Source organism: Synchiropus splendidus, chromosome 19 (genome assembly GCF_027744825.2).
Source record: "Synchiropus splendidus isolate RoL2022-P1 chromosome 19, RoL_Sspl_1.0, whole genome shotgun sequence".
In the NCBI taxonomy this organism is placed as follows: domain Eukaryota; kingdom Metazoa; phylum Chordata; class Actinopteri; order Syngnathiformes; family Callionymidae; genus Synchiropus; species Synchiropus splendidus.
The window spans coordinates 9,917,815-9,940,289 of NC_071352.1; the positions used below are offsets into that span (position 1 = coordinate 9,917,815).

Consider the following 22,475-nt stretch of genomic DNA (forward strand, 5'->3'; position numbering starts at 1 on the left):
CAGACATAGGTCACACGCACACACTCCCGCACGCACGCACATTCTTCCACTGACACGCTGCTTGTGAGGGCAACTGTGTAGGTTTGGAGAAGGGAGGGAGCCGTCAAAAGTTCTCACGCTCATGAGAGAGCAGGCAGGCTGTGCTACCCTCTTGTGGTCAGAAGGCAGCACTCAGAATACAGTCATTTCACACAAACATGAAAAATAAACAGAAAAAGCAACGAGTTCAATGAGACGTCCGATAATATCGGTTGACCTTATCGGCCCAAGGCATAATTTTAAAGCAATTGCTGGTATACAGTAGTCTGTACTGGTGTTTTTCCCCCACCCAATAGTTAGAACCAAAATCACCAGATGTGCTGAAAATGCTTGTTTCAAGATTAAAAATAAGTGTACAATACAAGATGCACACTATAATAATACCAGTAAACTATAAAACAGCAGTGCAAAAATAAAATAGTATTTTATTTTGGTGTAACTTCAGTATTACACAATAACAACAATTTAATAATAATAATTTCAGCAGCTATGTTGTGGTATGTACAGGCAATAAATATAATTCTAAAAGGAAAGTGATCTCAATAGAAAGTTCAGCGCCTCAAGAAAATCTAAGAAATATCTAAAAAATACCGTACATTTATAATGTGTAGAAAAGTTAAACAATGAATCAGATAATAACATGTTTTTTTTAACAGAGGTGTATGATGCAAAAAAAAAAAAGTTATATAAAATGAAATAATGCTTAAGTACTGGACAGCTGCCTTTTGTTTGCAGGTTAGTCACGCTCACGTTAGATCAGCCGCACTTTAAAACACCACTGATCTGGGTCGTGAACCCACGTCAATCTCGAGGCTCACAGTCGAACACCATATCAACTCTTTATATTTATCTCGACATAAGTACTTCACATCATCCAATGACCCAGACAAAAAGCAAGTTAAGGAAGATTGGGAATTATTTTCAGACTTGTGGGATGAGGACGTGAGATCTTAAAGTTATCTGGAAGTAACTCCAGTTCTGTGAGGTATAAAAGAGGCTCTCTAACCTGAGGGTTACAGGTATGTCCAAAGTCCGACTGGGGGCCACATGTGGCCCTTGATCAAATGACGACACTGCACACCGCTTCTCATTAACGTTAGTTTAATTTCCTAAACCACGGCATTCAAGCTCAATATAACCACAGCTTTCACAGGTACATTTTTTAAAGGCCAAAAAAAGTATAAAACTGATTCATGTTATCTACAGTGATTCTGCTCTCTTAAAATAAAAACCTAGTCACCATATTCACATTAATGAATCAACATAATGTGCTACAAAAGAAATAAAAATGCAAAACAAGCAACAGGCTTGAGAGAAAACAATAATAAAAAAAAGTGTGACACCAATACGACGAGAAGCTAAAAAGCAGTAATTGTGGCGATGAAACTGGTTCAAGCACTTCTTCTGAACAGGGTTTGTACAGGCTTGAGTAAACATGAAGTCCAGAGCGTCCAAGGTTTGTGCTGAAGTCGTTGGCACAGGCTCAGACACGGATCGTCATAAGAGAGACAGCGCCACCTCGTGGTTGATCCACCGGACTTTTGCAAGACAACGGGTGTATTAACATCCTTCACAGCATCCGCTCCTGTTCAGGCAGGAAATGCTAAAACACATTTGTGAGATGCTGCGCTGCTGATCCCTTCCCCAACTGTGAGGCTGGATTTGTCACACTAAAACTGTCATATAAGTGTGTGCGGAGACAATGTTTTTTTTTTTCAAGCATTAAGAACAAATACAACAGAGTTTGGTCACAAACACAACTGTCCATGACATTTAAGAAGTAAAAAAAAAAAAGAACTGGTCAGACAGCAGCAAACCACCAGCAGCCAGTTCACAGTTCAAGTCCAGTCGTAGAAGCAGAAACGGAGGCAGAAACACATTGACACAACTGTGCAGTAAACTGGTCCCGGTTCCGTGAGACAATTTAAAATGCAGTATTTATGGAACTGCTGTTAAAGAAAACACAGAAGGAATCAGTGCAGGCGTCGACATGGCGACGTGTTTAAGACAAGAGCACGTCCTCATGCGCGAATGAGTGAGGAGAGAAGCTGGAGATGAGCTGTACATCCAGAGTTGAACCGAATATACAGCCGACGATGCTCCTGTTCGGGTTTGCCTGTCGGAAATGTCATGCGGTCCAGTGTCTTAAGGCGCCGGAGGAGAGCTGGACTCTGGTTGGCTGCTGGGTTCCAGTCGGCTGCTCGGCTCTGATCGGCTGTTTGGTTCTGGTCGGCTGTTGGCCAGGTACTTGGCTCGCATGCTGGAGGTGTACTGTGGACACAAACACCAGTTACAACTGGGGCATTTGTAGCATCAGGTTGCATCCGCTGACTCACTTCTCTGTAGGATTTTCTGAGCCATTCAGAACACTGAACAAAGAAGCTGCACATAGTGACCTGTACACAGACCAGTGGAGACCTCCTCGAATACACCGTATATTCTCAGACTTGACTTGAAATACTTAATAATAATGTCAAGTATGTACACTTGAACATCAGCGTTTCTGCATGATTCATCTGTAATTTTGCATCTTTTTGTTCTGCAATTCATTTATCAACATTAACACGTGGTTTATTTCCTAAAGACGGAGGTGTTCAGAATCAAAACAGTGTCACTGAAGAGGAACACAAATATATTCAATGATTTATCATATTTAATTTAACATAAATATGAAATATTAACGTGACATGGTGCAGATGACTAAATGAAATCTGTATCCACAAACTTTAAAAGGAATAAACGCTGTCTATGTAAAGAACTGCAGGGCTTCTTCTTCTCTCCTGCTGGGGTTACATGAGCTCTGCTGCCACCTGCTGTCCCATTGAAAAGTACTTCATATGCCAACAAGGTATCAGATTACACTGATAATATACACATAGGACAACAATATTGATAATATATATATTTTGAAAAATCATTGCAACTTCAAGAACTACATGTAGACTTCGCTGAATGGCGGCCTTTCAAAATGTAGCATTAAATTTCATTGTCACGCCAGCGAGCGTAAATAAAAGAGACCAACTAACCCACTAAACACTTCCCAAATTCTTCATTTAAAATACAGTATTTAGTGAAAAAAATGGACGCCCTCAAATCAGCATACGCCGACCGAATCGGTGAAAATCCTACAGACGTCCACGGCACTGACTCGGGATCGACGTCTACAGAGGGAAGCACTGTCACAGCACAAGGAGTCAAACACAACGACAGCAACGCTTGTGCTGGCGCGCATGTCTGTGGGGTCATTCCAACCATGCTACAAACAAATAGAAGGACAAGGAAGGCAGCATCGCACAACACTGTTGACGTCGCTGTATATATATATTTTAGAAATCCATCTGCCTTTGGTGACTAAATGGCAGAACAAATAGCTGAAGGTAACATGGGATATTAACTTCAGCTGTTTACAAGGGGAAGGTGGGGGCTCCCCTGTGCACCACCAGTGACTGAACCCGCCCAAAAGTGCACCTTTTCATCATGAACGCATCATGAACGTTCCTCCCAATAGTGCAGAGGGGAGGGGGCACATGCAGCCGGGACAGGGGGACAAAGAAGAAGGGTGGGTGTTTCTGGTGGAGCCCAGCAGCCCTCGGTGCTTCTGCTTGGGAGGAGGAGGAGGAGGAGGAGGAACAGGCCAGCAGGGGGCAGAGGTGAGCTGGTTTGGTACCTGTCTTTGACGGAGCTTTACCAAAACGATCTTGAACTCTCCGAAGGCTTTAACTGCCAGCAGTGACCGCTGTTACTGTCGCCCGCCGCCAAATACAACTGTATGCATTTGCAGGCCACAGAGGAGAAGAAGAAAGTATAGAGATGTGAAGCAGCGTCCGGGTTGAGACGGACACACAAAGGCGAGAGGGGACTCCAGTCGAGGGTCGGGTCAGGGGAGGAGGCGGGGAGGGACTGAGGCGGACTAGCACTGGTGCACAATGATGTTACATCTAACCATGACAACCGCCTCTTGCTGGGCCATAAATGACACACAACACTGGCAGACAAAATATGAAGCTGGAAAATATCATGTTTGTGTGGTTGTTAAAATGAAAAACAATAACAACCTGACGGATATATTAAAGAGAAGAGAGATAGACTGGAGATGGACTAAATATAAAGTATGTAAAACACACCAGTAATATGAGCACAGTATACAATACAAATATATGATTTGATAGGTTTTAAACATGAAAAAAAGTAATAAAGTCTCAATAAAAAGAGGCTAATTCTGATCACAATCAGATTTGAATCCTCAGCTTCATAAACGCGACACATAAAATAAAAGAAGTACTGACATATAAATAAGCATATTGTTTAAGGAAATATTTTTGACAATTAAAAACTAATACGTGGAATCCATAATGGCCACCATAGATTTTGACTTTGGGAAAAAGATTTGCTTTGACTCACCGATGGAGGCGGAGACTCGCGTCCTATTAGAGGTGTGTTTTCACAGCGGGAGTTTTGGAAGTTTGCGTTCTGAGCCCTGCAGGGTGGCATGAAGTTACAATTAGCAAGCTGCAAATGAAACTCCAGTGACTCCTGGATGTGAAACATGAACCCTGCACTCCACATCAGCATGCCAAGTCAGTAGGCAACATTCCACAGCCGGCGGCTTCCTCTATAAAAGCTTCATAATAAAAGAGATTTTGGGTTCCACATCGGAAACAGATGAACATCTGAGGAGAATCGGGGGTGACTTACATGTACTCGGTGACTGGAGCGTTGCTGACTGTGTGAGCGGCGGCAGGGATGGACGTCTCGCTGCCGTAGCTGCTGCCGCAGCTGTACAGGCTCGGCATGTGCACCCGGTACAGGTTATCATGGTTCTGGCGTCCGCCATGGCTCAGAGACTCATCCTCACTGTCGTCGTCGCCCCTGAACACAACAGAGTGAGCGGAGGTGCGGCGACACAAAGCCACGTGGACACATGCGCCTCTCGCTCCCTGTCACGTTTGTGATCCCGCAGTTTGGCGCTCAGATCCAGCAGAGCCTGCGTTTTCAATTAGTTCAGCCACCACACATTTATGAGCCGGTTTCAGGAGGAAAATAGCTCCTATTTTATTTCCATTTTGCATCTCAACAATGACCACAATACTGTTTAAAAGCCAGTACACTCACACTAACCCGAGGCCCCTGCAAAAAATGTAAACACACGCCATTGCCGACAAATATGCTTCATTAATAACAAAACTAATCACTATTTCTAAGTTAAGTACACATGAAAGTGTTTAAAATACATTTCAAAAAGAACAATAGGGATAATAAGTCTAAATAATAATAGTAAGATAATCCATTTTGCATGAATAAATTGCATAAATTTTGCATTTTAAATAAGACGTTGCAAAGTATATCTGAGGAAACGAGTAAATAAACCGATCCTCAGGTTCACTTAAAGTAGATTTCATCTGTGTGATCATAGATTTCCAGATGCACTCATGGAGTTTATTTAAAGATTATTTATCTTGTTATTACAGACATAAACATTTTGTTAATTTCTAGTTTCATTTTTTAGGTTCAGTTGCAAAAAAAAAAAAAACTCTTTCCATATTCAAATTTGAACTAATAACAATAATAATATCGGTTAAATTTTACATTGGGGAACACATTAACCATTTATAAACAGATGCAATAAAAAATCTTTTCATCCAGCAGCAGCACTTCTGGATTATTTTCTCTGGACTGGCACCAACCAAAACAGTTGATCAGTGGAAGATCTTTCCACTGGAGCTGAAGCTGTTTCCATCACGCTCATATACTCCATGTGCTTGTTTTGAGGTGTCAAACTTGACTTCCTCCTTGCTGTTGACAGCGCTCAACATTACACATTTAATTCAAAGTGCTGGCCGAAGTTAAAGGCAATTGACTCTCCTCCTTGTTGTTGAGCTTGGTTTACAGAGGTCATAGTGCCTCAGAAGTAAAACAAGGAGCCATTGAGAAAAGCGGTCAGGTGGCGTGTAAGCTTTTCACAGCTTCGCAGGAAAGACCAGCTGAGATCAAACAGATGAACGACCCCCCCGTGATGGTTACGAGACATCGCTTAATTATGTGCCAGCGATGTGAATGGGCAGCACATTCCCCCCAGCCTCACTCCTTATCTGCTGCTGAGACATAAGACGGTCGGAGTAATTCCACCCTTGTGCTGTGGCGGATGACGCGTTGCATGTGTGATGGACTTATCAGCGCAACTAAAGGGGGTGAAGAGGAAATGAGCGACTAGAGGAAACAGCTGGAGCCTCCTGGACACGTCCTGCTGGTAAACACAGCTGCTTTACTTAACATCCGACACAAATCTCACATGTAAAGATGAAGGCTCATGACTGTTTTTCCCCCTTTTATCCCAGCATCGTGTCAGAGGAATATCAGAGGAAAGAAGAATCATGGTTTATTTACAGGCTGCTGAATTATTTGTGCTTGTATACACTGGCTGGTATGTACACTGGGTTTAAAAGCATCGCCCTGCAAAGAGGGCGGGGTCGGCGGGGGTCTCACCTTTTGCTGTGCCAAGTGTGTGGCACGCTGCAAACAATGGAGCTGAACATGAGAGCAGTGATGAAGGAGAAGAGCACGAGGTAGATGAGGCCTTCCAGTCCATCATAGCAGAGGCCAGTCATCGCCTGGACATAGTCCTGCAAACATGACGCAAACTGAGTGCCTTTGTACATAAACAAACACGTGGAGGAAATTGACTTTAACTTTTATTTTGTCTGTCCATTTCCTCTTGGACTCTGCTCATGCAGGTAACTTGGCTTATTCTTGGTCCAGTTTCTCTCCCCGATCCTCGAGCTTTTACAGTTAAATGATCTGTAAGTTAGTTACAGATTTCTGCTTTCTCAGCCGTGCGTGCGTGTTTCCACCGCAAGTTTATTTTTGTTTGTTCTTATTTCCTCCCTTCTCCCCATGCATCAGTTTTTGACCACAAAGTTACTTTCTGTTGTATTTTATTGGAGTGGAGTGTCTGAGTGCCGCAAGCATTTGGTGTTTGCTGACTTATTTGTACTCTCTGTTTTCCTTTGTGTGTTCTGATTTCCAGATTTATTCCTCAGTTCTGTTGGTGTTTGCTGCTGGTTTGGTGACCCCCTCATTTCTTCCTTCAGCTTACATTTGTGTGACTGCGTCAGTATTCAGTTTAATTCTTGTACTCAAAGCAAGATCTGGAGGCCTTTCTTGTCTCACTCTGAGAAACTTAAGTCACTATAAACTCAAACCTTGACCCTCTGCTTTATTTTATGTCAATTCCAATCCAACTATGCTTGACATCCAGATTTATTTTTGGTGTGTAACTAACTATTCATGATAAATATGAATTAGTCAGGTGCTTTCTCCATTTCAATAATTCTTAGAACATATGTATACTACTTTCCTGATTGACGGACTGAGGGTGGTAAGGGAAGTTTTACTATCTTTATTTTTCTTAATTTAATATTATTGTTATTATACTATATTGTTACTTCTATTGTTGTTATGTATGGACCATTCTATTCTATGCTCAGCAAAACAAGCCTTGGCTATGTATGTCCTGCATGTTATAAATGTCTTTTGTCAACAATTAATGAAGATATTTGGAATTCAAATTTAATTCTTATTGTTGAGTCTCCATGCAGCTGGTTACCACCATACATGGGTTCCATCCCCTGACACTCTAAGCCTTCTAAGCTGCTACAATACTGTTTTGTGTTCCTCCAGCGCAGGGGTTGAAACGGACAGTTCCACTACACATTTCAACTTAAAGCCGACATATTTACTTGGCTGTGGACTATGACAAATACAGAATCTCAATGAAACAACGTTCACTTTAAGCTCATCCATTTTGGCAGATTTCAAAACGCTCTTCATGACTATGACAAGGAACAGAACTTCCACTATCCACAAAAGGAAGTACGTCATCAGCATATAAAGAAATTTTGCTTTCTTTGTTCCCTCGGAGGCTCTGTACTCTGAAGCACGTAGATGGCTGTGATACGTTCACGCACATTGCATCGTTTTTCCAATGTCCAGTCAACAATTGCACACTCCTTAGCTGTTTGTAAAACGATCACATATCAATATTAAAACTGGTCGGAAACACAAGTGATGCTAGCCCCTGCTTGGCTGCAATAACGCAGTTAAGTAGGATTGTTTTTCAGCCTCAAGCTTTGCACACATAACAGCAGAACTGTGAGGTTTAAGTTTTGAAAAGCTGCATGATCCTGACCATCTGTGTGCACCCCAGGGTGGAGACACAGTTTGTATTCAGCAACAGAGGGAAACAGGAAAAGGTAATCCTCTAAAGCGCAGAGATAGACAGATTCTCATCAAGTCAGAGGACTCCACCAGGCCTCGGCCAGCGTGAGGCAGACAAGAGCGAGCACACAGGAAAACAACTGTTATTCATAACGACTAGTGGAGTCAGCTGCATGGCCATCATCCGCCGCTCGATACAACAACCCGCTACTTAGGAGACACAACAAATCAATGCAGACGCACTTAACCAAAAAACACAGGAGGTTTTGAGGCATCCGATCAAGACTCACCATGTGTAAACTGCGGCAGTCCACCAGAGCTGTGAGCTGGTGGAGGCTGTTCTCAGTGGTGTTCAGGATCCCCTGGATCTCCTCCAGGCGCCCCTGAAAAACACAGCCGCAGTACATGTTGGCGCTACTGCAACAACAAAAACAAACATATACAAACAATAACTGAACAACAGGTGGCACTGAAAACACACTTGGAACATAGGAAAACCCATTTGATTTCCCTGATATAAGTGTTTCCACCAGCTCAGCACATTACTCTGTGTGGGTTATGTGCAGTGGAATATGGCCCTCTCACTCTATTCTGGCCGCCAGCCCTCTTTTGTGCTTCTGTCAACACAGTAAGGACTGGTACTAAACAACGCTGCTGCGCCGTATTGACAGCAGCCAGTAAAAGCTTGAATGCTGCAAAATGGACCAAATGCAGGTCCCAGGTGGGCCATCAGCAGACGATTACAAGAGGAGGTGCACTTCAGTCTTCCGCAGATCGATCGCTTGCATCTGACCCAGTCCAAATCTAATACGTTTGTAAAGAGTACAAGAACGAGAAGTGTCAAGGCACACGGTCACAGTCACAAAGTGTGTAGCTGGTCGAATTTTCAAGTGATACCTTTTCATATTGTAACACAGCCAAAAAAGAGAGATGAATTCACTGAAAAATAACTAATATGAAACGTACACGTAAATGTTTTGCTTAGCTAATTCCTACTACCGGAAGAAAAAACACAGTAGGGCCCCTTTAAAGTTCATGTCACATCAATATGCTTCAGTCCAGCTCAAGTCTGTCATGGGTCAAGGTTTAGCTCAATGCGTAGACAGCCTTAGACAAACATTTACCTCTTTATTACATCTATATGACACTCAATTTAACTGTTATATTTACAGACTCTGTCTCAACTGACAAAAAAAAAATCATTTTTTTTCAAATTTTTGTTTGACAAAACACATTTAAGTAATACTGCTAAGAGGAACTAGACAATCCAAAGAATCTGAAGAGAAGACAGTGTTCAGCAATATTGCGCAACATATTTTAAGAAACATTGTGTCCAGTTCCTTTTCTGTCAATAGGTTCATGAAACTTGGATCTCTATACTGTAATAAGTGGGTGAGGAAGCCATGATGAATTGAAACAGAAATTTAAAATGAATGAATGGATAGATACTTTTTAGTGAATTAAATTCTATATCAACCTTCAACATTTATGTTAGGAAAAATCCTCATCATGTCACTTTTTTAAAATGAGAACTCAGTTTAGAAATACAGAGAGGAATATGTTCTCACACAGAGTTTATAAACCCATGATCTCCTACCTTAGTTTGCTTGTATTCCCTTGCTGCTGACTGCAGAAGCTCGGCGACACCATCTTGCATCTCAACGAGAGCTTTGTGACCTCCAGAAAGCTTCTAAAAATAAAATAAAATAAAAAAACATATTGAAACCAAGTGGTTTTTCCTACTGGCTTCCATAAACATGGGAGTATTTGACAGTTGCGAGTTAAAAGAAAAGTCCTTCACGAAGCTCTTTTGTCTTTACAGCCACTCTAACAATAGATGCACTCAGAGGTTTTGTTTAATTCATGGACTTTGCAGATGTGAAGGTTCATAGCAAAAAGCTCTTCCAGAGAAAGGAACACGATTGGTGGCGTGACAAACAGGAAGAGCTTCCTGATGGCAGAATGGGAAGTATTGTGCAGTGGCAGCACAGGGCATTGGGAGTGATTCACTGTGCCCACTTGCATTCTTGCCAATAGCATTGTGATACATCATGCAGAGAATATGTGTTGCAGACAACTGAGATTCAAGTTGGACACATTCGCAGACAGACAATTTTCTATAGTGAACAAGCAGACAAACCTGCTGGAAAGGGTTGCTTTGCTCCAAACTGCAGCTCAAGTAGTACCTCAGAATGTCTATGGAAAAATAGGAACAACATTACTTGTTATAAATGAGTAATTACAGAGCTAAAAACACACTACAACACTTTTGGTTTGGCACAACTGGATTCCCTAGCCGCAATTGTCCCGGACATAAAACCTTCAGGGATATCAGTAAGTGAACCCCACCTTTAAATAAATATATGTGACTCAAAGGTCAAGCACAGGGAGCAGGAAAAACACAAGACAGTAAAACACATGCTTTCTGTTGAGCGTGCACATGCGCGCACACAGTTGTGTTCAGAGCCTCTCATTCCCACACAAGATCATGAGAGTGGAATTCCTGGGAGTGTGACTCGAAGAAGATATCAGCATTGTCTCTTCACATAGCGCCCCGTTCACACACCCACGCAAAATATTATGAGACTTGTATTTCCTGAAGGACGACGGGATCTAGACGAAGCCTGAATCATAGAGGTCAGTTTAATAAAAATAAACTTTGTCTTAAAGCTGGACGCCAGTCAAAGATTAACAATAAATCAAATAAAAACTAGGAGTGAAGGTCACGTTCCTGCTGATTTAAGATGACTCCATGAAGGACCTTAGGGGCTAATAAAAGAATGAATAGAAAGCATTTAATAATACATTCATTCATTTCCAAGATGAATTACTGAGTAAGAGGAAGTAGCAATCTAAACAATAATTCTGTTTGGCCATGCCGCTTCCAAAACTTGAGCTCAAGAAAAGACCAAGGGGGGTTTGAGCACATGACTAAATTCAAGTGTTACATTTGTTTCACAGAGCAGAGCGGCGACCTCCACTGTGATCTACTCAGCTCTGAAGCCAAACAAAGCACTAGTCCGGAGGAGAAAGTCAGTCATGGTTGCGATGAACCGCACATCACACAGACGACGCCCTGATTCATGCTACTCACTTGGCACAGGCCCCATTAATGTGTTCACCTCTGATTGTAATAATACAGACAGATCCGTCTGGAATCTTTTCTCCATCTGCTGTGCTCAGACACCCCTTTAAAAAATGTTCTATCTAGCATGGGCTATTTGAAAGTCATATTTTATAGTTCAGTCTTGAACCAAGTTACATTCTGAAACCAGGAACGACCAGATTAAAAACAGCGTGAAACACTACCTTTGTCGACGACCCCATACTGGGCTGCCACTTTGGTCACATATGTATCAGGAGCAACGCAGAAGTCACTTGAGGTCTGGTGGAAAAGTGAAAGACACAAAGCTCATGAGACATTGGTTCCCTGCTGCTAACAATAATGAAGTCAAATAAACGGGACATGAAGTGCACCATCAGCTCTAATGGTCGGGCTGCGGCTTCAGAACTGCAGAGCCGAGACAGCGTCTGCTGTGCGCACAGTCTGACTCATCGTTGTGTCAGGAAGTACTGAACATTTTGCTTCGATAACAGCGTCTCAGTTCTTATCATTTAGATAAAACACTAGGGATGTTCTTAGTTTGAGGTACACATAGGCACATCTGTCACGTTTTGTAATGTAGTTAAATCTAATTTAACATGTAGTATAGTGAGAAACTACAGAGAAGTCAAATATCTAATAATAAACCTAGAAGGCAACTACACATCATTGAATTAAAACACATTTTCTCCACTACTTTGTGTCACTTTATGGGTGATCTGGTTGCATATGCACTGGTTTGTCAAGACAGAAGGCAGCAAATTTAACATTTCTTTGAAAACAAATGAGATTAAACTTGGTTCTTCATATATCTCAAGATTGATGGAAATGGTTTAAATTAATTTATTTCAAGGTTTTGTTCCCCTCTAACAGATCAGATAGGGATTATGACAAAGCACATGTTCACCCAACTGTCCAACAGAGAAAGTATGACACAAATTATTTACAGACTAATGCAACTTTCACAGTCGGCAAGTATCCTCCTTTTTACTTCGACTACTTTTGTTCGACACAAAATGGGCTACATTATTCTTTGTATTATGTTCCTTTCTTAAGGTGGTACATGGAACCAAGACAGTTGCAGTAGATTAAGAGAAGACTGCAGTCTGAAAAACAAGATGATAATGAAGACTTACTACTGAGAGTGCGAGCTCTAGCCCCAGGGAGACCCAGCTGATCACCAGAGCCACAACACCAAACAAACAAACCCTGGGGAAGCAAAGAAAAGAAGTGAGGCACAACAACACTGTGCTTCCAATAAACCCAATGTGTTTCTGCTGTAAGATTACTGTTTACCAAATCTAGTCTCAGTTAAATGAAAATAAATAGGATTGAAATAGGTGTGTTTTACTTAAATGGATAACAAAAAATGATCAAAATATGGATTTTTCTTTTAGATATATTTCATTGCAAAGTGGCCGACACTGATGCCTTCCAAGAATTATTTTCAAAATGACCTATTTTCATGAGCAGAAAATGGCTTTTCTGGTTATGTAACACGATTGGTATCACTTTAGGACTGGCAATAAACACAGATGACATCATAGAGACAGATGGTGGACCAAAAAATATTTTGGGGGTTGAAATATGCTGTGAAGTTAACTTACTTTACAATTTAAAAATAAAGATGAGAATGATGAGCATAAGCTGTTTGTTTCTCACAATTCTGAAGTAAGAGTTAAACATTTTTTAATTGTAAATTTAAAAATATTAATGTAATAGTTGTTCATTTTTGTTATTATTTGTGTCTGTGAACAATTACTCAGTCCACATCTTGAGAGTTTCAGTGTGTAACAACAAACCTGAAACGTGCTGCAGCAAGTCACCAGGAATTCCAGTAAGTGACCTGAGTGACCGTGATTAAGAGTAACCCAGAGGTGAACTGAGGTGCACGAGGCTTGTGTGGAATTTAGAGGTCAGTCCAGGACTGAGATGCACGTTTCTGATCTGGCAAATGCCCAGAACTTGGCAGAAAATGTTTGTATTTTTAATAGCCTGGAAAAGATTTCCCATGCTGTATAACAATATTGTTACAGCTTTAAAAAGCCAATTCACTAAATATTCAGATAAACCAACCACCAGACATTTTTCTGAGAAGCCTGAGGAGAGGCTCAAGGTGTTTTTCTTTTGTCACACATATACATGAACAATTAGAACTCGTGGTTGTACTCGCTCATGACAATAAGCATAAAGCTTAAAACCGCTTACAGTAAAACATAATGCAGCCATAAAGCACAACAAAATTGACTGCTCTATAAATGGTGAGACTTCACAGAGCAAACACACTGAGTTCAGAGGTTGAGGAGCCGTATCTGCCACCTATTCTGTCACTCCAAAGCGATATACACTGGAGTGGTCACATGTTGAAGATATAGCAATATAACTCACCCAACAAGTGTTCCCTTGGAGTTCCGAATAAGGCCGAACAGCACCAGAAGGCAGATGAGGACGTCGAAGAGCAGCAGGCTAATGTAGCCCAACCACCTATGGAAATGCATCAATACTTAACACTGGAAATCATGACAAGCTGGTTCTCAACAACAGGAAACCGGCTTCCCAATATTCATCCACATTTTTACCAAGAACAAGTCGCATGAACAGACATGACGTAAATAAATGTTGTCAGAGAAACATCTTCAAATGAGGAAACAAGTCAGCTTAGTTCAGCAGGTCCTGAAGGACTTCCTTCTTCTGCATCACTGACTTCTGCTGATCATTTGAAGGTCATTGTTGTTCATTTGAAAGCTTTTTTTAAATAAAATTGTAAGACTGAGTATTCTCTTTAAAGACATGTCATGTAGAAGGATTCACAATCGACATCAGCATGAAAATTTCAAAAGTAAGAGTACATAGATTTAGACTCAGAGTACAGAGGGATATCACCAAATGGGCGGCTTGTTTTTTCTGGGGAGTGAATAATTCAGGTTTGTGTGAGATTCTGGGTGAGTCCACGGTCTAATGACATGCTGAATAATTAAGATTCTTCCCTTGATCTCTGCGCTTGCCTCCGCTTCCTCCTTCAGTTTGGCTCAGATTAGAATTCTGAGCCGTATCTAACACATCAGCATCTGCCAACGCGCTCTATCTAGGGAACAGGGCACCTGAATTTTAATGAAGGTAAGGTGTGAGAAAGTTTTCCTCAAGTGTTGCGCCCCAAGTTTTCGCTGAAGAGACGCATTTTCCTGGAAACCAGGACGAGGGAGAGCAGATTTGGTTACATTGTAACTTCATTGGAAACAAGTTAAAGCCCAGCCTCTAGCTGGGGGAGGAGGGCAGTAACAGAATCATGAGGATATCTTTGTTCATCCCAATATGTCCTTGGGCTTGAACAGAACCAGAACCATGTGCCCCTCGGGAGCCTATTTAACAAGAACTAGAGAGCCATTATGAGATTAATTTGAAAGGCTCCAGGTCTGCTGCACCCCAATAAAAGGTGCAGGAAATGAATGAATGAGATCATGTCGTTTGGAGATGCAACGTTTTACAACCAAATAGAATTACATGAATACAGGATCAAATCAGAAGTCAGGTTGTGATTTGTGGTGCATAATTTGAATAAATTTCTTCCAAGAACAGGATAAACTACATCAAAACTCAAAATCTAAAATGTCCCAGAAGTTAAGCGGAAAAGTGCAGAATGCAGACACATTTTCACTTTGCTTCTCCTAAGAGCCCACAAGCTTTATTTAGGAAGCTGGCATCTACAATGTGGCGCAGCTTAATACAGGGAAATAGACAGACACGACTGAAGTGGGCGACGGTGTGTCTGGTGGAATGTAACTAGCTGACCTCCTCAGATGTGATAGACAAATGGCTTCTGGGGCAAGATAACGTTTTAATGCATATATAAAACAATTTACGGTGTACATGGGGCACACAGGCAATTTATCTGAATTATACTTTGCTAATGTGCGGCTACAAGCTATTACCACCAACATTTGCGGAATTTATTGATCACCGTCATCTTATTTCCTCCTCCTTTCTCAGTGCAAGCAGAAAGCACCCACGCCAGTCTCGCCTAGCTCAGATTTTCTGCTTATTTTTCCACTCTACAGACCAAAGCTCAGTGTCAGCTTCTTCTGAATGTGAGGCTTTACTGTAAACTAAAAATCCTTTTGATGATATGAATATTTTTTTGTGAATTTAAATGACAACGGTTATGGCGGTTTTCCTTTTTTGGTCTGGGTCAGAACATCAGTAGTTACCCATATAAATTACAATGCACTGTTCTTGATCGACAGGTTTCAGTCTCTTGAAGTGGGATCAGGCAAAAAAAAAAAGGGCCGATCCAGAAAGCCGATATTGGCATTTAAACTATGTCCAGTGCTCACATTGCCTGTCTGAATGCTAACATGACTCCGCTGTGTGGAAATATTTCACCCCCTTACAACAACAACTGCAACAGCAACATGTGCAAAACACTGGCGACATTTGGTCAACACTATGTTTCAATAAAGTCCAAGTTGGTAATTCCATATGAAGCCATTTTTGCCTTTTACTCAAAGCTTGAGCAGTGTGATGCCACAGCATGGCAAGACGGTAAGTACTACTAACAATGTTTGGTATCTGTACCCAAAACCCCATCATGTAAATAACTTGTCTGGTACTTAATAACACAGTTCTTCATGTTATCATTAGCCAATAAAAGGGATAGGTGCGCTAATAACTTGTACATGTACCAATGAAACAATGTCATGATATTGCTGTCCAAGTCTTTGCCTGCCCTGAAATGGGTACTATTAATATCATCATTTTAGATAGTCAAATTCTTCATAGATACATTTTGATAAATTGCGCAGTGATAGTGGGTGAGCACCTTAATAGTTTCTCTCAGCCTGTAAATACCAGACAGCGTTGGAAGTCATTCTGTCGTCATAAAATATTGACTATATCTTCTTTGTTTCAACAAGCTTACCTGTACCAGTCATACAGCTCAATCGTGACAGCCAGGTCCTCCAGTGACATGTTGCTGTTGTCCCAGAAGGGAATCTCCACCATCTGCCTGACCAGCTCATCCAGCTGGCCCTGCAGTTTTTGGATGAAGGACATGTAGTCCGGATTCTGGGCATACTGGACCTCTAGCTGTTGCAAATTGTCATCCACCGTCTGGTTGAATTCGGATGTGCTGTCATATATCTGAAAGTGGTTAAACAGGGACAAGGAGGTAGTTCGGAGGAAGACAATGTCTTCAGTCTGGTCGGGCTCATGGCAACTGGGTGATGAATTATTAAACATCCTGGTATAATTTGTGCACTCACCAGCTTCTGCACCCCAGTTATGGTGCGGTTTGCGTGGCGCAGGGAATACGTCAGCCGATAGACTCCATCACAAGTCTCGCCGTTCCCATAGAAACCGACAGCAATGCCAGCGCTGTGGGAGACAAAAGAAGGGGAGGTGAAACAGACGGGGTGGTGAGGAGGAGGGATTAGCTAAAACAGACACATGGAGGAGACGGAAAAGAGAGGCATCCAGCAAGGCAGCGAGGAGGGGAGGCGTGTGAACTGCACGTTAACCCTGTCGATTCAGATGCTAGTGAACGGGGTCCTTTCAGTTTCAAGCAAAAAGAGTCTATACAGAGCCATGGATACACAGAGGAATGGACTGTGTGTGCCCCACTAGGGCTCAAAGGGCAGGAGATAGTCTTGAACTCCAAGTCTGCTGCATAAATGAAATTAAAGTTTGGGTGATTTGAGTATGTTTTGGTAGAATTGTCCATGACTTCTAACAAGTGAAAGCTGGTGTTTATTTGCATATAATTTCAATTTCAAAGAGTAAAATTCAAGCATCTGTAGCGGGAAATCAGTGGCATCAAGTGGGACTGTGACCTGTGACTCACTTCTACAGAGAGCCAAGTACAGTCAATATGTGATCATTTGAGTGAGTCAACAGGACTTGCTTCCTCCGTGGTGGCAAAAAAAACGGTGAACAACGACCAGCAACAGTTACACATCTTCAGCCAGATTCCAGCGGGAACAGTTTCATGATAATGAAAAACAAAACAAAGGAAAGTCTCTTTAATCCAACTTCCCTTTCCTGATTTCACTCGATTCACAGTAACAAAAACACACACTGTGATTGTGATGCAGCTCTTGTACTCATCAGGTCTCCAAGCTCTTTGTGCTTCGGTGAATCAAGTGTGATGGCTCTCGGGTGGCCCATCAACTTGGAGGTGAAAACAGGAAACAAATTCACAGCTCAGGAAAGAGCTTTTTTTCCACTTGAAAAAGCGTAAATGCCTGGAATACGCATCACGCGGCGTGGAGTTTATTGCTCTTTAAAGCTTGATATACAAACAACCTGATCAGACACAACATTATGAACACCTAATGTTAGATAACAACAGCCTTTACCCAAGTGCTATAAAGAAAGGGGCCTGCTAATTTAAGACTGGTGGGAGTTCAGCCCACATGATGGCATGTTGGGGCTATTGCCGCAGAAACAAAGAACTGTTCAATGGACATAAGGCCCCTCAGGTTGACCACGCTGACCCCTGATTTCAATCTGTCATTTCCTAGGTAAAAGTCAAGTCATCATCATTGCCTCGAAAAACCTCAGAGAAAGCAACTGACAAACCCAGAGGGCTGTGAATGGCTTTGCAATTGAGAAATTGCAAACCTAAGCGTTACAGATCTATAAATATGCTTTTTTTTCTCCTATCCTCATCTTATTTTCACATCATCAGTACCTTTTACTTTCTGTAATTTTATTCTCCATTGACCTCAGGGGTTATCAAATCAGAAACTCCCATAAGTCCTAGCCATCAGGGGCTGGTTGCATAAACTATCCTCGCTTGCAGTTTTGCGCAGTCTATTTGCACTTTATAAATAATGTATCCACTTATTCACCGAGCACTTGGGAAGTCACTGAGTTTTTCTTTCCATCAGGCAACAAATATCTTTGCCCTCTAGATGCCTTTTCGTGATGCAGAATGACTAGCTAAACAAGACACAGAAGACACAACTTGTGATGAAGGCTTTGATTTGTATGGCTTGTTCAAGCAGTAGTTCCTTTAGTCTAATTTGGCTAAGAGATGGTGGAGTCCGGCGCCATTTCTGTCTGTCCTTGGGGCCGGGTCATAAAACCCTGCAACTAGCAGGCAGTCAAACATGAGTGCACACTCTTAAATTTGTGAAATATTTAACATATTCTTGGTGGAATAATGAATTTTGGTCTGGATATGTGGAGCGCAAAGAAAGAAATCCAAATGTTTTTTTCTGTTCCATTCGTTCTCAACTAAGACAAGAACCACAGAGCCAGATTGAGGGTTGCTGATCTTCATCATGACAGCATCCTCATTTTGATAGCTCCTTAGATGAATTGGAGCCAGTTGGAAGGGTAATGTTTGTGCTGGGGGGTCCTTAATGCTCTATGTTAAAAGGTGAAGTCTTCTGCGAATGCGAAACAACTCACTCACCTGCAGACCAGTGTTGCGATTATAACACACCACGCTGTGCAGCAGCATTCAGTCGATGACCGATCCTCACTTTTGCTCCGTCGGCAGCATAGACAAATCGAGTAGAAGAGGAGGAAGAGGAGGTCCAGTGCCAGACAGGCGAGCGCCAAACCTCCCAGCAACAAGATGGACTAAGGATCAGAGGAGAAATTTCATCATTAACACTCGGAGAAATATTCTTTTTAAAGCTCCACACCACTGTGAACTGAAACTTGCAACATTTTTTAAAGGAGAACATGAACATGAATATAAATAAAACAAAAGGCATATATATTGTCTTTCTCTTTGAAGAAACCACTGATCTTGTCAGTAAACAAAAGGAACTGAATATAAAAATGTTCAGAATTCACACAATATCTAAACAATCTTCCAGGTAAATAATCCCTTTGAAAACATACACACTGTGGTGGCGACCTCTTATCTAAATAACCATCTTCATGCATGGACTGAATTTCAAAGCAGACTAACACAGTGTGAAACTGAAGCCTCTAAAGAGAGCTGCAGCATGTTCTATGTAGGTCAAACATTTCTTCATACACTGTGGGGAGCTCAACGCTTGGGCAAATTTACATCCTGCCTCTGTTGTTTCTTGCCGTTTTGAGGAACACACGCACATGTGTTGGCACCAGTTTCAATCACAGATGGGGCACTGCAAGTGAGTTAGGTGATGAAAGTATAATAGTTCCAAATAAGAATGACATCACCCAAGCCTGGACAAGACTTGACACGACAGGAAGCCACTTTATTACACAAGCATAACATCCCAATGACTAGTTGCATATAGAGGACTGTGATCAGGAAGTACTGAAGATAGATCATGTCTTTTTCATTAAATGATTACTTAACTTAAAATGTGTGGCGGTGTCTATATTTCTTACACAGGTGGCAGCCATTTGTCTTAGGCTCAAAAATTTGGCACGGAGGAGACCACAACTCATCATTCAACAGAACCAGGAAGGTGGTTAAAGATGTAACTTTGCGATTCAAAACCTGCTTATAGTGAGCGCCAATTGGAAGCTGATGATACTATTTGGAAGCTCAGAGTTCTTGTTTGTTGATGCATGAAAGTGGAACATGGCAGAAATAATAACAATGCAGTAGAATGTCTTTATTGTCACTCTATATGCATTGCAATTCTCATGTTTTTTAGGCTCAATTCAAACACACATTTTAAATGAAAAACACATTGTAAAATTCTAATTTAAATCTATAATACAACGCCTGAATTATGTTGATCATTTTTTTATATATGTATTCTGAAATTTGCTGTGTGAATACAATAGAAAGGTAAACCTTCAGTGAAACCAGACCCACACAACTAAACACACAACTATATAAATAAATGAATAAAACCAGACTCCAAACATTAGACAGCTCAATGGGACCATAAAATATGTAACACATTCAGCTTGATATTCATCCAACATATTTTTAATAGGACCCTCTGTATTAAGTCTTCAATAGCTCAGCAAACTATGCATGCAAGCATTTAAAAAAATCATTCTTTTTCAAGAAACTGCCATGCGGCCTATTTCATGCTTGATTTAACTGTAAGAAAAACTGCCAATTTGCTTTTCTCTATGTCTGTTTAACCGCAAGGCCTTGGTGACTGTGTGATAACGCCTCTTCCTGTTTCAGTGGAACTGAGTTTCAGTAGAGTTTCTGGTGTATTTTGACTCATTGTTCTTCACACGGGAGCAGAAAGTTTATGAGAAGTCACAACCTTAAAAAAAATTTTTTTTTCACAATACCATCAAGAAATGAGAGGAACATTAAACCACATAAAGATAAAAGACATCACCATCTGAAGCGCGACAGAAGCGATCTATTTGGGTTGTTCAAGCTGAAGTGTTGCATCTTTGACCTAAATTTGACATCATCGTCTCTGCTATCCACATGAGCAAATGCCACGCCGGACCACCCATCCCCTAGTAATCTGTTCATCAGTGTATGCAGTCTCCTTCTGGACACTTGCGGCTGCTTTGACCACATGCAGCTCAGCATGATTTCTTCTAATGTATTGCATGCAGTGTAATATGCAGTATAATCTTGCACTCAATGCAAGAGGTCGTTGCGGATAAGCACGCCAGCTGGTTGGTGTTGAGGAAAGGGTCGTGACCTGGATATAAAGGCGATACACAGATGGTGAAGGGGATCAGAAAGGTGAAGTAGTAAGACAGGTGCTAACAGGTCACATGGCTCCAAGAGTTTACTATTTTAAGCACCATCAAATGAAGGTTTCCCTGCTCAATTGGATCCGACACTGAGCTGACACTTTCAGTTCAACAGAAAAAAAAAAGTGGTTTTACCTGTTGATACGTCCAGTCTTCAGGCTGAAAATCACTGCTGATGTGTTCGAACTTGAAGTTGAAATGTGGGAATCTGTGAAGCAGATTGACCCACCAGGGTGGAGTGTAGCTCACTAGAGCTGCCATTGAACAGCAGTTCGATGCTTTAACAGGGATGCAGTGACTTCAGATAGACCTCCTGTTAGGAAATAAAAGACGGTTATTTTACTTTCACTTGAGAGAAATATGTCGTTAAAGGCGTATTAAACGTTTATAATAATACAGAATGAATTGAATTACACTCCCAAAAAGACACATTAAACATTACGCAAAGGAGCGATGTTACATGTAGATCCACAACATGACGTAGCTTGTAGCTAGTTGCTAACATACATCAACGGAGCGACGGTAGTAACCTGGCGCATTGTTCGGGCTAGTTAGTGAGCTGGAGTGGTAAAGTCACTAACTTCCCTGGTGTCGAGTGCGAGGTAATACATTAGTATAATTATACCTTCACAGTGAAGTCCGCGGAACTCGCTTAGCAGCCGGTGAGTTGAGTGCAGTCAAGCGGATGACAACAAGTCTCTTTTGTTCCACTTGTCATTCTGTTCTCCGCGTTTCATTTACATCCTCGTGCGGATAAATCCTCAGACACAGCCGGGCGATTTTACTCCATGAAGCAAAATGAAGTCCTTCGAGTACACATCCATTCGGAGCGGAGCCAGCCCAGCGACTGCTCCGCGTTCACCCACCCAGCTGACGATCCTCCCGGCCGGCGACACTGCCCCCACTCGCAACACCGCCCTCCCTTGCGTCATGGACGGAGCGACCGCGACACCTTGTGGTGACTGTGACAAAGTGATGGATTCAAGTGCACTCGGAAATTAAAAGCATGTTTAGATTGATAAAAATCTAAGTAAACAATACCTCACACTGTATTCACAAATAAAATAAGTGGCGCAACATATGCAAATACGTCTCAGATAAAAGCATTAAATAAGTGTTTAATAAAATTTAACTAGTTTTATCGCCGGGAAGTTTGAGCATTGAACGCATCTTATTGAAGCGCGTTCAATAACGCGACCAAAATCTTATTACCACTTATAAATTCAACGTTTAGAGAAGTGTTTTCCATATAAATTGGGCTTAGAAATAAATGAAAGCACCGCAAAAAAATGGACGGCGTCATGATATAAACGATCACAACTGAAACGCGTTGTTTTAATTCAATAAATTAAGTACAAGTCATTTAACATGATTTGGCTGCAGTTGTGTTTCACTGGATTTTACTGCTGGACTTTAACCAGTGTTCGCTATAACTTTAAGAAATAAATGACTCGGGTTTTTTTTTTCTTTTTTCGGCAGGAAATCACATGGA

At 41.5% G+C, this 22,475-nt stretch overlaps 1 protein-coding gene across 2 annotated transcripts; it reads right to left on the reverse strand.

The window, feature by feature from the left end:
* Positions 1 to 1,726: 1,726 nt before the first annotated feature.
* Positions 1,727 to 21,858, reverse strand: ttyh3a (tweety family member 3a). 2 transcript variants are annotated; one of them, XM_053852516.1, is made up of 16 exons: positions 21,609 to 21,858; positions 21,119 to 21,296; positions 18,771 to 18,940; positions 16,615 to 16,726; positions 16,272 to 16,492; positions 13,745 to 13,840; positions 12,493 to 12,565; positions 11,563 to 11,638; positions 10,394 to 10,449; positions 9,851 to 9,943; positions 8,544 to 8,636; positions 6,523 to 6,659; positions 4,735 to 4,908; positions 4,441 to 4,516; positions 3,707 to 3,804; positions 2,172 to 2,310 (listed from the first exon to the last, which is right to left on the reverse strand). In XM_053852516.1, exons 2-15 carry the CDS (start codon positions 21,242 to 21,244, stop codon positions 3,724 to 3,726), a joined length of 1,584 nt encoding a protein of 527 aa, XP_053708491.1. In that variant the 5' UTR covers positions 21,245 to 21,296; positions 21,609 to 21,858; the 3' UTR covers positions 2,172 to 2,310; positions 3,707 to 3,723. The 2 variants fall into 2 exon arrangements, with proteins under 2 accessions (XP_053708490.1, XP_053708491.1); XM_053852515.1 differs by lacking the exon at positions 3,707 to 3,804 and having other exon boundaries at positions 1,727 to 2,310.
* Between the last annotated feature and the right edge of the window lie 617 nt (positions 21,859 to 22,475).

Excerpts from the sequence above, each read along its gene's own strand:
- ttyh3a (XM_053852515.1), bottom strand. The coding sequence starts at position 21,244 with ATGGCAGCTCTAGTGAGCTACACTCCACCCTGGTGGGTCAATCTGCTT. Across the intron at positions 16,493-16,614 it reads TAACTGGGGTGCAGAAGCTG|ATATATGACAGCACATCCGA; the intron begins GTGAGTGCACAA and ends AACCACTTTCAG. Across the intron at positions 2,311-4,440 it reads GCGAGTCTCCGCCTCCATCG|TACACCTCCAGCATGCGAGC; the intron begins GTGAGTCAAAGC and ends TTGTGTCCACAG.